At 40.5% G+C, this 15,829-nt stretch overlaps 1 protein-coding gene across 1 annotated transcript; it reads left to right on the top strand.

Moving 5' to 3' along the window:
* Positions 1-613: 613 nt before the first annotated feature.
* ankrd24 (ankyrin repeat domain 24) lies at positions 614-15,381 on the top strand. The gene is made up of 24 exons (XM_044129890.1): positions 614-741; positions 952-998; positions 3,409-3,539; positions 4,307-4,395; positions 4,507-4,571; positions 4,649-4,706; positions 4,885-4,955; positions 5,046-5,152; positions 5,633-5,805; positions 6,265-6,287; positions 6,537-6,629; positions 7,852-7,974; positions 8,071-8,190; positions 8,309-8,438; positions 8,562-8,740; positions 9,830-9,993; positions 10,400-11,160; positions 11,242-11,558; positions 11,711-11,944; positions 12,543-12,719; positions 12,816-12,983; positions 14,108-14,173; positions 14,740-14,856; positions 15,047-15,381. Exons 2-23 carry the CDS (start codon positions 963-965, stop codon positions 14,806-14,808), a joined length of 3,354 nt encoding a protein of 1,117 aa, XP_043985825.1. The 5' UTR covers positions 614-741; positions 952-962; the 3' UTR covers positions 14,809-14,856; positions 15,047-15,381.
* The last annotated feature ends 448 nt before the right edge of the window (positions 15,382-15,829 follow it).

Here is a 15,829-nt window from a genome sequence, read left to right as displayed (position 1 = left end):
ATCTGCCTAGCACTTACTGCCCTCTTTTGGTGGCTCATGTGAATTGTCTTTTAAAAATAGACTGCCTTATTGTTTGGGCTCAAACTCTTGAGTATATATTATAGAACTTTGGTTAAACGTATTTACAATTTGTAAACTATTACTCTGCTGTAATAGTTTACAAATTGTTATTTTATACTTCCAGATATATATATTAGTTTCATAGCACAAAATTGCATTGGACTAAAAATAAAAATCATTTGGACTGAATTAGAGTTTATAAAAATACATAAACGCGTTGTGCTTTTTCTGTTCAGTCTTGAAATACCTTTTCTGCCATTGGTCAAACTCACAGTGACGCCATGAAGACCGCCCAACATCCCAGGACACAGGAACTTTCCCGGCACTAACTGTGTAGAAATCTAAGCTGATATGACGAGCTTCAAACCGACAAAAAAAAATGTTATGTCTTTATTCAGAGGTGAACACATTAACAATTGTCAACATTGTTTTAAAACGAAGAAAAACGATATTTGTGAATGCTCGTGCGTCGAACGATCGCTGAACAGATAAGTCGACAGCTGCAATACATCATCGCCAATCAACCACTGATCCGGCCTTGTGCGCGCTGCTGATTGGTTGATTTCGGACTGGGGCGGGCTCTGTTTGTGCATCGGGCAGTCAGCAGTGAACTCAGTATTTTTCTGTGAGAGGTTGATGTGCAAGTGAAACACCTACCTGAAACTGGACTGACATCCACAGGTAGGCGGTAGGGTTGGCCTGTCAGCTAACATTTACTATTTAATTTACTATTTAATAGAGCTAATATTTATTCCTTGGTTAGTGCCTTATGTGTTTTAAAATGTTGCTGTTTCCTGGGTTCTGGGACTATATGTGATATTAAGATGTATATTTATTAGGTCTAGAACAACGCCAATTTTATGTTTTTAATATTGTCTTTTTGTATTCCAGTTCAAGACATTATGAAAAGTCTCAAAGCAAAGTTTAAAAAGAATGAGGTAAGATGCACCTGGTGTGGACAGTAGTCAGGATTAAGTGTGTGAACTTTATAGGGACATGTCACTTATCATGAAAATTATTTTTGTCCTAACCTACAACATTTGCTAGTTGCTTTCTGCAATTTATTTAAATGAGTCTGAGGGGGATGTATTAGGATACAGTGTCACTAAACAGCAGGAAAGCAGAACTGCCAACCAGTGATCTCAAGTAGCCTTCAATTATTAACATGTAGCCCATGCAGACACACTGACTCAAACACACTGAAACAAGTCCTGCTTCATGTCTGTCACTCTTTTTCTAATTTTGGGAGCTACTTTGAATACAAGCAGCAGTTAATAGAAAAATATGTAGCATTCAATTGCAGACTGTTGAACTGCTGCTGGGCCTTTAAACCAACTGATAAATCAATTATTATATAAATTTAAAGCTATGCTCCTTCTAATGGTTTGTGTGTCAAGTCAATGATAACAACCAGTTTAACCAATATGGGTGAACATGGTTAAGGGTCTTTTTAAGGCCAGCTACGCAGACAGACTCTGCCACCCGAACCAGCAGGGCAAACAGGAGCTTATCCCACGTTTCTCCCCCCTCTTTTTGCTGAGTCCTCACATCACACAGGCCCCGCTCCGTAGCTGCAGAGAAACAGATCTCACTGTGCTGCAGGAGGGGAGCAGGGACTGGAAGAGGGAGCACAGTGCAGGACTTGAAAAAAACTAATGGTAGCAAATAAGGGAACTGCTACAGAGAAGAAGGCAGCAGGGGAAATGATCAGTTCAGAGAAATGAGGACAGGAGGGAGGGGTACTGTTGTGGACAGACCGGCTGGGCCAGTGCATGCAGTTGAAGCAAGACGAGAGGAGACTGTTTCCGAAATCAGACAGAGGAGGCTGTTTTGGGAGGTGTTGTGAAGACAGGGAGGGTTGTGTCGATGTGTGTATGTGACAGTTTATAGATCACCAGAGGTAGGATTTAAAAATTGTATAGATTCTCTGCTATGCAGATCTCTGCTGTGATGTTGCTCTGACCTCTGGAAGGTTTTTTTTTTTGTTCCAGATTGATTTTCCTGAGAGACTGAAATGTGATGTAGGTATGTAGCATACAGTGGTAAAATTGAACTCTCTGGCAGTGTTTAGTTTTGGTTGACTCTGCGCTAGCAAAATGGATCCCCAGCAGCCTGTTTTTAGCCTAATGAAGCGGTTCTGTCCTTGTCTCAGCCTGCTGCCGCTGCCAGTAGGTATCCTTTGTCTCTGTAAAAATTCTAAACAAAAATTGACCATAATTTTGCATTTTTTATTTTTTTGCCATTTATAACATAACTCAATGAATAGTACTAGCTGGAGCTATTTTTACATGAACAACAGCTTCTAAACAGTGTGTTGAATGTTCAGAGGTACAGGCCTGGTCGGGTATTTACATACACTCATCATCGGCATGATTTCTAAAGTAATTTAGGACTTTTAATGATACATTTGATCTTCTCTTGAACTTCTCTCACACAAGAAACAAATAAAGTCAAAATATTGAATTTTCTAATGGGTTCCTCTAATTTAGACAGTCAAAATAGCATATTTCCTATTAACATTTGTTATTTCGTCATTTGAGTAAGTTGAACCCTATGAACCCCTACTATGCAGTGATAGTTAGCTACAGTCTGAAAAATGTCCTTTCCATGAGCTTAATTTTGCTCTGCTACATCCATTTCAAAACCATTTGTAGTGAGTTTCGGATCATATTTCTGCTGGAACACCTCGCCATGTCAAAGTTATGTCATTCACTTTGTGCAAAGTAATCCCTGGCAACAGCCTTTACCATGAAGCTGCTACCACTACCATGACAGTGGGTGTAATGTTCTGAGTTTCAGAAGCCTTCCCGTGACTTTTTGCACAAATGTGGGTAAATAGCTCCATATTTGTTCCTTTGGACGGTGAAATATTTCTATGAAAAGTATTTGATTTGTACAGGTGGGCAACTGCAAGGTTCAGTCATGGCAGACGTTGCCTATTTCTTGGTCTACATTCTTTCAACCCATGGTGACGCATACTGACCTTCTTACACAGTGCATACCCTGGTGTTCCAAAATCTTGGAGTTTATGACGAACTTGAACTTTGGCAATTTCTTTGTCGGTTTTAGCAAAATCCTGACCAATTTCCTTCCATCGGAGGTGGTAGTTCTGGTCAGGTGAGGCAAACTTGGACACAGTTGGGTGTTTTAATGTGACAATGACTCTAAAAATACATCAAAATTGTTTTTTGAATGATGAAGGAAGGCTAATATTAGACTTTTGGCATTCATGCCACTTATGAGTATATGTAAACGTCTAGCTGGCATTGTTTAAAGAGGGTTTTCTGTTTTCATTGGGGCGTTGCTGACCTGAAGGGGAATTTTGCTTTGGCTCCCCTGACCCCATAGAGTCAAGACTGGAGCAAGAGTGATGAAAGGCTGCTGCAGGCTGTGGAGCAGAATGAACCTGACAAAGTCACTGCCCTCATTGTCAAAAAAGGTCTCTGTCCAACCAAGCTGGATGCTGAGGGCAAGTCAGCGTAAGGAAATTTTGTTATTGCTGTTAATTGTTTTGTTTTTTTTACTTAGTTTGAGCTTATTAGCTCTATTCATTATAGCTGTTGATATATATATAAAAAAAGAAAATGCAACTGCCTAAGCACAAATAATTTTTCTACTAAAAAAAAAACATTTTTTTGAGGTAAGCTTTTGCTCATAAGTTTAATTCAGTTTTTACTGCATGGCCCTTTGCTCATGAAACATGTCTTCTTTAGAACATTAACTTGGAGATAAAAATTCTTCTTTATTAACGGGAATCATTCCAGATGATTTTCCCTCGCAAAACTTTTTCCCATTTTGGAATTTTACAAATGCAAGCTTTAGTGTGTTTTTAATTATTATTATTATTACTATGATTGGTATTTTCTGTATTAAAACAACACAGTGTTTATAGTTTTCAAATGTTTTTACAAAATAAAATCTGAAAAGTTTATTATCTTTAATCTGACACCCCCAAGTAGAATCTAGTGCTACTGATTGCCTCATAATGCCACTTAAGTAGAGTGAAAACCAATTTTTATCAAGAGTTATAGAAAGCTTATCTTTTGCTATGCATAACCTCTGTAGTTTGATTGTAATACTTTAATGTGATCAGTTTCAAATATTCCTGTGGTCTTTCTTGTAACATAGAGACTAAAATATGATAAGATTAAAAATATTTGGTAAAAGGAATCAAGACAAGAAATATCAGTAAACGCCAGCTGTATTCTTCTCATTTGTATTGACTTGTTTGTATATCTTGTGTCAGATTCCACCTCTGTGCATCTAGAGGCAGACTAGATTGCCTGGAGGTAATCATATCTCATGGAGCAGACGTCAGTGTCACAGACGGAGCTGGTATGATACCTGATTATGGGAAGCATGTTATAAACATGTTATATTCTTTAAGCCTCTGCCAGATATGCAAACATATATTTTTATTTTCTGTTTGCAACCTGCTGACTACAGGTTTCAGCGCACTTCATCTTGCAGCCAAAAATAGTCAGCACGAGTGTTTAAAGAGACTGCTGCAGGTAAAAATCAGTGACAGATCATGCAAAGAAAAAATGTTGCCAAATTTGATCGTTTGGTGTTTTGTGTGGCGCCTTAGGAGAGACTGGCGGTAGATTGCACAGACAGCATTGGCAGGACACCACTGCATCATGCAGGTACCAGCAGTGTTATCTGAAAATATCAAATTCTTCTTTAGAGTTTCTTATTATAGGTTTGCATCTAAGAGTTACACGATGCTGACACCAGTTGATTGAATCATACAATGTTATAACATTGCAAAAGCTGTTCTATACCATTCTTTTTTTTTTTTTTTTTTTTGATTGGATTGTAAAGCGATCAGTGGCTGTCTGTCCAGCACTGAGACACTGTGGGACTTTAAAGCCAACCTTGATGTCCAGGACAATGTAAGTTCGATGACTGTAGTTATGTTATATGTTATTGGTTGCTGTAAGAGTGTAATGCTCTAGGTGATGTTTGAATGATGTCATTTTCAGGACGGAGCCACGCCGCTGATCCTTGCGGCCCAGATGAGCAGAGTGGAGCTGTGTGACTTTCTGTTGGGTCGTGGTGCCAATGCAAACACACAGGACAACCAGGGGAGGTACAATGTTGCTCAGATTTTTTTCTCCAAGACTAAAGAATCTGTTGCAGTAGAAATAAATGACAACTTTTGACATTTATTCTCTTAGTAGTCAGACTCAGGATGCATGGAGAGCTCCTAAGTTGTAGAAAGTGCTGTACTAGTTACATGTTTATGATCCAGCTGGGATCACAGGCTCTCACTGTTTCTCCAAATGGCAGGTTCTGAAATGCCAAGTGGAAGTTCTTGGAATAATCCAGATATCAAATTAAATTAGATTTTCTAATTGCAAATATTTGCACAGCAAAGACAATCATCATAGATGGAGAACAACTTTCAGACAGCTTTTGGAAATATAATGGACTTTCTTTTTTGAGTGAACTAAAAGTTTTGTTAAAACTAGCTCTCACTTGGGTTATTGTAGGATATTTTTTATATATCTTAGGTGGTATTATCGAACACTGGTACTTATTTTTCTAATAATTGTTTCTTGATGGTCAGGTCGGCATTGATGCTCGCCTGTGAGAGTGAAAGTGTCGAGACTGTAGAGGCTCTACTGAGAGGGGGCGCAAGCACACAACTGGTTGACCAACTTGGCCACAAAGCTGCTGACTATGCCATAACTACAAACAACCAATGCATTGTTCGCATGTTGCAGGATGGAGTACCCCCAGGTACAAAACAAGGCCTTCTGGGTGTTTTGTGCCATTCTTGTTCTTTTGAAGTGCATAAATTTCTTTTCCTGAATGGGTTCACAGGATCTCCTGTGAAGCTAATTGAACCATTTATTTGTCTTACATAAAGCTTCCCCAGAAAGTATCTGTAATTGTTCGATAAGAAGCACAACTGGGTGTGTTTGTAGACTGGAGTAAAAGAAAGAAACAAACATTTTGCCAAGTGAAACCGTGTACGCATATAACAGATAGGTCATGATAATGAAGAAGATTTGAAAATGCACGTTAAGCCTAACCACGAAATGATGTTTTAATTTGGTGGATTTACTTTGAGATTCATCAACAGCCCAGACAACAACGAAAAAACTGGTGGCAGGGACAATTCGCCAAGTTTTTATTTTATTTCAATGTATCTCTTACTTTCAACTCACTGTGTCTTTTTCCTCAATGCTTACATAGCTTCTGAGAGCGCAGGCATGGAGGTAATGTCGCATTGTTGTATGTTGCATCACTGCTTCCATCTATGAGACCATGACTTATTTTGGCCCATCATATTGTGCATGTTTCCAATATGAAGTCATTGTTTCAGTGTGCTGCCTTCATTTTCATGGCTTTCTCTCCTCTTTGTTACTGACCCTTTCTGTTATCTTGGGTTTTCTTCTGTTCTGTTTCTTATTTTGAGTTCAGCTTGACCTCTGCTTGTCTGTGAACCCCCTTTTACTCCCACACAGCCCATTCAAATCCCCTCAGCCGCTTCATCAGTGCAAGGGGGGACAACCCCCCGAAAACGGAAAGCTCCTCCTCCACCTCGCTCTCCTCTCCAGGTACAATAAAAATCATTTCAACAGATGGCAAGTATTTTTGCATTTATGGTTTTCAGCCTTAATGTACATTCATCATGTCAGCTTGCTATCTACTATTATTTCACCCACAGTACAGATTTAAATAAATTGATCTTTTATTTCAGATAAGAAATATGTTTTGGATGATTATTAATGTATGTGTCCCTTAATTATTGGTATCTAATGTTTTGCCAAAAGGGCAGCACTTAGTATTTCCTAATAACATTTCACACATCTTTGATCATTATTTCTATGAATCCAGACTCCTAAAGGTCTTTTCTCATGCGTTCATTTCTTTAATTCTCACCACATGTTTTCAATAAGATTTAGGTCTGACACTTGGTCATGGTAAATGAATTGTTTTGTATCTCGTGAACTATTTCTGTTTGGATCAATATCCTGCTGGACCACCAACATCAAGCCGTTTTCAGTTTCTAGCACAGACCAGCAGGTTTTTAATTAATTGTTCCTTTAGTTTAAATAATTCATGATGTCATTCAATCCAACAAGGTCCTCAAAACCGAAACCTTTGGAAGGGAAATGGCCCCACATCATTACACCTCCTACACCATGCTGAACAGTAGGCATGATAAACTTTTCCCACAGTTAAAGTCCAGCAACATGTTGCAAACTCCGTATGTCTAAAGTGTTGATAATAGGAACAATATATATCCCAATAATCAGTTGGGACAGGCGGTATAGTTGTTATCAATATTAAACATTTTGCGTAGTTCTGTAGCGGTAAGCTTTATAAATGTTTAACTTCCTTCACATTCAACCGAAAGATTTATTTTTCTTGTGTGCTCAACCTTCTTATGCCACCAACGCGGCAGCACCCCTAGCGGTTGTATGCGGAATTGCACAGATTAACTGAAATAACCCTAAAGAATTTATTGTAACAAGGAATTAAAGATACAAAAAGAAAAAAATATGTTGGGGTGCCTATTTTCTTACTTATTGTTTTCATTCACTATTGACTTGTTTTTTACCTCTCTACAAATGCAGATGTCGGCAAATTTAAGTACCGTAGGTATAGTCACTTTCTTGTTGTCATTTGCTGACTTTTTTACCCAAGACAAAACCATATAAAGAAAAAAGACATTTGTCTCAATCTGTGTTCCCATGTAGATATTCCTTTGGGGAACATTTGATGGGCGGTATCATCTCTCCCTTGACACTTTTTGTCCTTGTTCCAATCGCAAAGATCCAGGACCTCTCAGCAGGATCTGCCAAGTCTTCAAGTCCAGCTCTCCCTGCCAAATCCCCTGAGCCCCAGAAATCCCAAACTCCATCTCCCCAACCCCCTGAAACTCAGCAATCATCTCAGGTAAAGCTTTACTTTTACTACATTTTCATGATTTATTTGGTCCTCACGCTGCACAAAATTCTGTCTCCGATTTCTGTGGTTGTCTGTGTGGATTAGGCAGAGGATGAGGAAGTGTTTGAGGAGATCCGACGGCTGCGTCTGGAAAGAGGGCGCCTGCTTCAGAAGATTAAGGCCTTGGAGCAGCAGCAGCAGAGCGCACTATCTGCTCTGGAAGAGGTACATACTTTTAGAGAAAAGTACTTTCTTCTGCTTTTAGTGCTGAATCAGTTAACTTTATTCCTAAACTAAGTAATAAGAATTAGTTCTAATCACCAGTTATATGTGTGCACAATAGCTGTCCCAACTAAAGCAGCATCTGAAGGAGGCAGAGGCTGAGAGGGACAAGCTGCTGGAGGAGCTGAAGGGGGCTCATGGGATAGGGGCCAGTGACTCAGAGGAAATGGATGAAATGCTGGATTTCCCTGGTATACAGTCCTGAGAACTTTCCCATTCTAGGAATGGAACATGGATAGACTTCCCTGCATCACACCTGTCTGAAAGTCCATTGATTCACTTTTGTTTTGGTCTCTCCTGAATGTTCCCTGTAGAGAAGCTGCTCTCCAAGCGTTCTAGAGTGTCCCCTGCCCAGGACGAAGCCTCTTCACAAACAGATACAGACTTACCCGGCCCGTCTCCTGCTCCTGCAGACCCAGGAGCAGTCGCTGAGTTGCAGAAACAAATAGAGGAACTAATTTCACAGAACGCCGAACTTGTCCTTAAAGTGCAGGTAAGGCAAAACAGCATATCGTTGTCAATTAGATGTAGGGTTTCCTGCTGAGTGTTCCTGAGTCGCACATTAGTGATAATCACTAAAAGAAAACTCATCATGATGCTGCACTCACTTGCAGGTGACAGAATTGGAGGAGAAGTTCACAGAGAGACAGAGACAGTTGATGACTAAATCACTGAGAGAGTCATGAACAAATTAGCATCAGATGGAATCATTTTGTAAATATCACCCTACATCTAGATAATTTTGGTTGCAGAAAATATAACTCTTTATCTATGAAGTTTGTGTAAGGTTTTTGTTGTTTGTTCGCCACTGCAAATATGACCATCAGAGATCCAGGCTCAGAGTGTAAGATTGGCATTGCTGCCTGACAAGAGACCTCACAGAGAGACGTCAGCTCAGAGATCAGGGATAAAACCAGAAGAATAGACTTTGTAAGGATGAATAGAAACAAGAAACAGAAACCTCTTCTAGTGGCTGATAAGCAAATGGCAAAGTGAGTTTGGTTCGCAGGTAGACACTGGTGACTTACGGCTTTAAAATGCTAAATATCTATGGTTAGGTTTGAAGTTCTTAAGCTCTGTTAAGAATTAAACGTATACTAAACTTTTAAAGGAGGGACCATTTTCAAAACTGGTTTTAATCAGTCATTTTTGCTCCTGCGCTCTCCGATTTTCAAAACCAAGTTTGGTATCAGCTATTGACCCAGTCAAGGCCGTAATAATCTCATGGTTTTTTGTTTTTTTTCAAGCCAGAAAGAAATCTGAGGTTCTTGTGACAGAAATAATTTGAGCCTGTGTGAAATCTTGATCGAAGAAAATCACAATGAAGTTAAACTCTAAATGTAGTGTTTTTTATACAATAATGTATTAAAATACATAAATAGTTTAAAGTACAAAAAGGAATAGTAGTAGACAGTTCATATGTCGGCAACATTATTCACTACTTGAGCAAACAAAAGTCTGCTCCTGAAAGTTTTGTTTTTACAGTATGAATATAAAATCCACAAATAAGGAAGAAAAAAATGTGTCCCTACAAGATTTGACTCATCTTATTTGACTATGACTCTTTCTGTATTGTTTACAGATGCTGGAGATGTTTGAGAAAGACGATACGGACATGCAGACCTCCAGCTCAGACTGTGTGCCCATGACTCAGTATGAGACTTTGAGGAAGGAGTTTGAAGCTCTTCAGGAGCGCTTCTCTCAAGCCCAGGCTTCACTGGAAGCCTACAGCGTTTCTGACGAGCAGTGAGCTGACTTCATTTATACACCACAAGCATCTCAGTGCAGCTTCTACACGTCACTTAGCCATGAATTGTTTATTTTTAGATCAGCACAATAATATCTCTTTCAAAATCCCAGTATGTTTTTTTTTTTTTCATAGGTCCTTTATTCACAAAAGAAGCCACATATTTACTTCTGTGTAGATTTATTGCACCATGGTTTCCTTTTTATCCTAAAACACTTTTGCAAGGTTGTTAAAGCAACAGTTTATATTAAAAGTATCCTCTTTGTTGTAATAATAAATTAAATTTACTAGATTTGATAATCTCTTTACAAGTAAAAAATCTTTCACGGCTAGAAAGTGACTTTTGATCTTGTTTGCTGAGAAGTTGCATGTCAACAACGTTGACGTCACTTTATTGTCGTGCAGAAGCAAAGGCAGCTCTCAGAATGGAGGTGGAGATCCAGAAAGCACAGCAGCTCTAGAAGAAAAGTTGCGTGGTTTGGAAGAGCAGCTGGCCTCCTCCCAGTCTGAGCTGGAGGAGCTAAAAGAGCAGATGCGTCTTGGGGTGCTGTCTGTGGAGTGCGCTGAAGGAAACGTTAGTGCAGCAGCTGCTGAGGCTGCAGAAGAAGAAGGTGCGAGCCAGGAGGCGCAGCAGCTGAGAGCCAGGGTGACGGAATTGGAGGAGAAGCTCGCAGAGAGACAGGGCGAGGCAGAGGGTCAGAGCAGCCGGGACAATGACACAATCAAAGAGCTGACAGAGAAAGTGAAGGAACTCCAGGCTGCTCAGATAGAGTCTGTGCTCAAGGAAGAAGGAGAGGCAGAAAGCGTGAAGTCCCTCCGTGACAGAGTTGTCGAACTGGAGGCAGCCCTGGCAGAGAGCCGGACTTCAGGGAAAGAGGGAGCAGCGGCAGGAGATGGGGACCGGGTCCGACGTCTTCAGGAGCGCTTGGCTGAACTGGAGGGAGAGCTGAGGAAGTGCGTCCCCCGTTCAGAGCTAGACGAGGTTCAGGTGACCCTTGGTCTCCAGTGTGAACAACTTGCCAGGGAGAGGGCAGAGGTGGCTCGGCGGCTCAATGATGCCCTCCTGGAGCTGGAGAGACTCAGAACTCCTCAACGTGGAGATGAAGAGGAAGAAGAAGAGGAGGAGGAGGGCCATTCAGAGAGCTCAGAGCCCTCCGTCATATCAGGTTGGCTTACCTTTCTGGATTGGATACATTTGTGTTTATTGACAATATAGCTTCCGTTGTCTTCCAACTGTGTCTGGTCAGATCGATCCAGGCAAACGTTGGCAGCAATGAAGGAGGAACTGGAGGTGGCGAGGCAGGAAGCAGCCCAGGCTTTGGACTGCCTCTGTGCCGAGCGAGAGGGCCGTGCGCAGGAGGCCTTGCAGCTGAAAGACGCTGTGCCACTTTTAAAGCATAATGAGGCACTGTCTGCAGTGTCGGAGCAGCTTGCTCAAACTCTGCAGGAGCTCCAAGAGGAGAAAACATTAAGAGCTCAAGCTGAGGAGCAGGCAGCTAAACTCCAGACAGAGCTGCAGGGCAAACAAGATGCCATTCCCAAAGAGGAGCATGAGAAGGTCAAGGTCAGTGCAGAGGAGAAAGAAATAAAAAAAAGTAACGCAAGAAAATACTACAATTTTTTCCCCTTTTTGCTTCAGTTTGTTTATAATATTCAAATCTCCCCTGGACAGATTTTGAGACTATGAGATCTAACCTGTGCTTCCTTGTTTGAAAGGAAGAGCTCCAGCACGCCCTGCAGGCCAGTGAGAGCAGTGCAGCAGCAGCGCAGGAGGCTCTCAGTGAGAAAGAGACAGAGCTGAGAGAGCTGAAGTCCCAGAAGGCTGCACAACAGGGTCTGATCTCCAAGGAAGACCACGAGGCGCTGCGCCTCTCTCTACAGGCGGATATCAACGCCATGACAGCACGGTTCAACGACCTCACCAGGAAACACGAGAAGACGTGCACGGAGGTTTGTTCAGCATGTTACTGGGTCTGTTGTCAGTTCTCTTCAGTGGCCTCTAAAGCCAAAGTAGATGCTATTGTTTCTGCGACATACTGAGCCGCGCTTCCTTTGGGGCCTCCGTCTACCCTTTACATTATTCATCTAATGCTTTTCCTCTTCATTGCCTATCATTGTTGCAATGATTCCTTTTTGTGGTCATTGATGTTTTAAAAGTAGTGTTGAATTAGTACTCCATAGTTTTGCTACATCTTGGAGACATGTTCTGATATAAATACATATGGATGTGCATTAATGTACATACAGTCCTACTACAAATTCAAATTTTTGTACAAATAAGACTTAACATTTTTTAACGTAACATTCCAACTATGCACTACTTTGTGTTGGTCTTTCAACATAAACTGTCAGGATAATATACATTAAAGTTTGTGGTTGTATTGTGACATAATGTAACCAAAATCTTAAGTTGTACATTGATATGTTTGGCTAGTGAAGGTGAAAGAATCCTACAACTGTAATCAGAAAACCCAGTCTGCACAAGTGTTTAGACTGGTGACTGTTGACAATTTCTCTTCGGATAACATTTGTTGTCAATCTGGTCTAGGTATTCCAGGTGCAGAGGGAGGCGCTATTTCACAAAAGTGAAAGGCAGGCGGCAGAATCCCAGCTGGTGACAGTGCAGAAGCAGCTCTCTGAGCTACAATCCCAGTCCAGCCACATCCAGGAGCTCCACAAAGACATCCAAGAGTCCCAGGGTCTAGTCAAAGAGAAGGACCGCAAGGTAACAGAGTACAGCTCTGGTTTTAACAACAACAACAAGCGTGGTTGAGGTTTTGAGATGTCAGACTTCTTCCCGTCTTGTCTGACTTTTGGTTAGATAACAGAGCTTTCCAAAGAAGTCTTCCGGCTCAAAGAGGCCTTGGGATCTCTCTCCCCTCCTCTCGGAAGCCCATCCCCTCCCTCGTCCTCTGCCACGCAACATGGCAATCCAGGCCAGCAGGTGGCGCTGCAGAACAGGATTGGCATACTCACCCAACAGCTGCAGGTGAGCAAAATGTGACAGAAATAATTTAATGTGAAAAATATGAATACCATGAATATTTGTTGTATCAGATTTAGGGATGTATTGATAAATCTGAATAGTTTTTGCACACAAATTAATCCAATGTATAAGCATGATAACAACAATCAATATTTTGTTTCAGCAGACGTTTGTGCAGGACAGTTTGTTGTTTCTAAGCATACAGTAATGCCAAAGGTATTCGGTCTCCACACACTATGATCACATTCGGTTGCTTCTATCAGGTCACAGATGTAAAAAAAATAAAAAATAAAAAATGTAGACAGCTAATTCACTTGCATGGGAAGGCATTGGCAGGGTAACACCTGGCTGAAGCCGCACCATAAATCTGGGTGTGGTAGTTGTCAGGAAAACTGCCCTTACCTCACTGCGTTGTGTCAGGTGTAAAGTTAGGTGCGGAGAGAATTATGATGTGGGAATGATTTTAGGAGTTGAACTCAATCCCTTAGTTCAGATTGAATTACCTCTTGTTGCAAAGACATTTTGGGTAGTTTCATGCTCATAACTTTGTCAGAACAGTTTGGGGATGTTGCCTTCCTGTTTCAACATGAAAGTGCAGAGGAGTTTGCTCAGCTAATCCTGAAAAGACTTGTTGATAAATTAACTCATATTTTGGTGCTGTTCTAGTTAATCACACTCAAACATGGCAAAGAATAAAATAAAATAACTGTCCTTATAACCTTACCACTTTGTTTTGAATGTAGGAAAAATTTAAATTGCTCTCAGGTGAGATCACGCAGGCTGATGGGGAACTGTTGCAGACAATAGACTTTCCCTTGCAGGGCTTTTGACTTAACACCCAGACTTGTTGGGTCAGCAAAATAAGATGCTTGGGTAGTAAGACTGTGGGCTGTGATTTTACATGCACAAATTGCTATATAGATTGTGAGGGGTGTGACAGACGCAATAGCACAGATGATACAACAACAACCTGGATCAAGACATTGAGTTCAGTAAAGTACTCCAGTACAGATAATTAAAAATAGATCCAACTTAACACTTGGGTTGGATCAGATCAGGATATCTCTAATCAGTATATTGAGTATCAGATACTCTGGCTCTTAACTCTGAAGTGCTCTTTTTTCCAGGACTGGGAGAGAAAGCACAAACAGGTGGTGGCTGTGTACCGCTCACATTTACTAGCAGCTGTACAGGTCAGTTAATAATACATGTATATGCACAAAGTAAATGTAAAACTGTCTCATTGTTAAGTGTATGTTACATTCGGTTAGTTGAGTATATGTGGTTTATTTTATCTGGTTCATTCATGCAAAGCTTTCATATTTGGTTTGAGTCCTGATCTAATCAAATTATGTTTGTACTGCAAAAAAAAGGAGAACAAAATGGATTATGAGCAACTCGGCTTCTGGAATTACAGTTTGGCCAGATAAATATATGTACTAAAAAATGTAATGAGAGACTCAAGATGTAATGAGCTTATTCTGTTGATTAGCCTTATACTGTTCATACTTGAAGGTAGGAAAGAACTTCTTGGACTTCTTTAAAAATTGCCTGAGCTGACCTTGTTTGTAGTTTTAACTAACAACTACTGGTATGCCTAGGTTGGCCAGTGTCTGAAAGGGTTCAATTAAAGTTCCCAATGTGGAAGAAATTCAGAAATGAACAGTGTTCATGTAATAGTTTAATGTTGCTGCAATCAGACCAGAGATTTACAGCATAATCTTTCCCTGGTAATGGGCTTTGGCACTTTGCTCAACAGGGTCGCATGGATGAAGAGGTACAATGTCTGCTGCTTCAGATCCTGAGGATGTCCCAGCAGGGACACTGAAGTCTCTGCAACGTGCACCACACATGTAAAGCTCCATCACTCTAATCCAGGGGTCTCAAACTCCAGTCCTCGAGGGCCGCAGTCCTGCAGTTTTTAGATGTGCCACAGGTACAAAAAACGCTGGAATGAAATGGCTTAATTACCTCCACCTTGTGTAGACCAGTTCTCCAGAGCCTTAATTATTCTATTCAGGTGTGGTGCAGCAGAGGCACATCTAAAAGTTGTGGGACTGTGGCCCTCGAGGACTGGAGTTTGAGACCCCTGCTCTAATCTATAGGACCAAGATAAGGGAGACCTAAGTTAGAATGCCAAACACAGCCAATCCGCGTTCCAACATCGCTGCATGTGTATATTACGAACCTCAAACAACAACCCTAATTCTTGCCTGATTAGTAATATTCAAGAGAATTGAATGGGGATTGCTTCTGTTTTGTTTTTGTTTTTTTAATTTGTAAGAACCTAATGATAGGAGATGTGTAGATACAGACTGGGTATTTTGATGATAGAATCAAGCACTGATCGTGTGACAAGTCTACTGATTTTACATAAAGTTGTTATAATAAAAAGGAAAACAACTGCTCTCCCTTGTGATTATTTTTCACAGTTAGTCAAAAACTTTAGAGGTAGAGGTCCACTTTTCAGCTGAGTGGCCATGGTGTTCGACTGGCCCTGTCAAAGTTCAGACCTTAATCTAATTGAAGAGTAGTGGTATAACTTACAAATTGCTGTCCATAGATGATTAACAACCAATTTGGCAAAAAATAAAAAATAAAAATTGCCTTATTTGCTTTTGTTAAGATGGTACAAAGATATCTCAAAGAACACCCAGTTGTAGAATCAGCATAATGTGTTCTAAGTACTAACTCAAAAGGGTTGAAAAGATTCATGTACATAAATGGTTTACTCACTATTGAGCTTCAGTTTTGAAAACTATCTCTTTCCTTCCATTTAACAAATATACAGCACTTTATGTTGGTCTTTTGTCTAAAAGCTTCAAAATGAAATGAAAACCATCTATTTT

Source organism: Gambusia affinis, linkage group LG10 (genome assembly GCF_019740435.1).
Source record: "Gambusia affinis linkage group LG10, SWU_Gaff_1.0, whole genome shotgun sequence".
Taxonomy (NCBI): Eukaryota; Metazoa; Chordata; class Actinopteri; order Cyprinodontiformes; family Poeciliidae; genus Gambusia; species Gambusia affinis.
The sequence above is the reverse complement of the archived record's forward strand: the minus strand, read 5'-3'. Positions and strand labels throughout refer to the sequence as shown.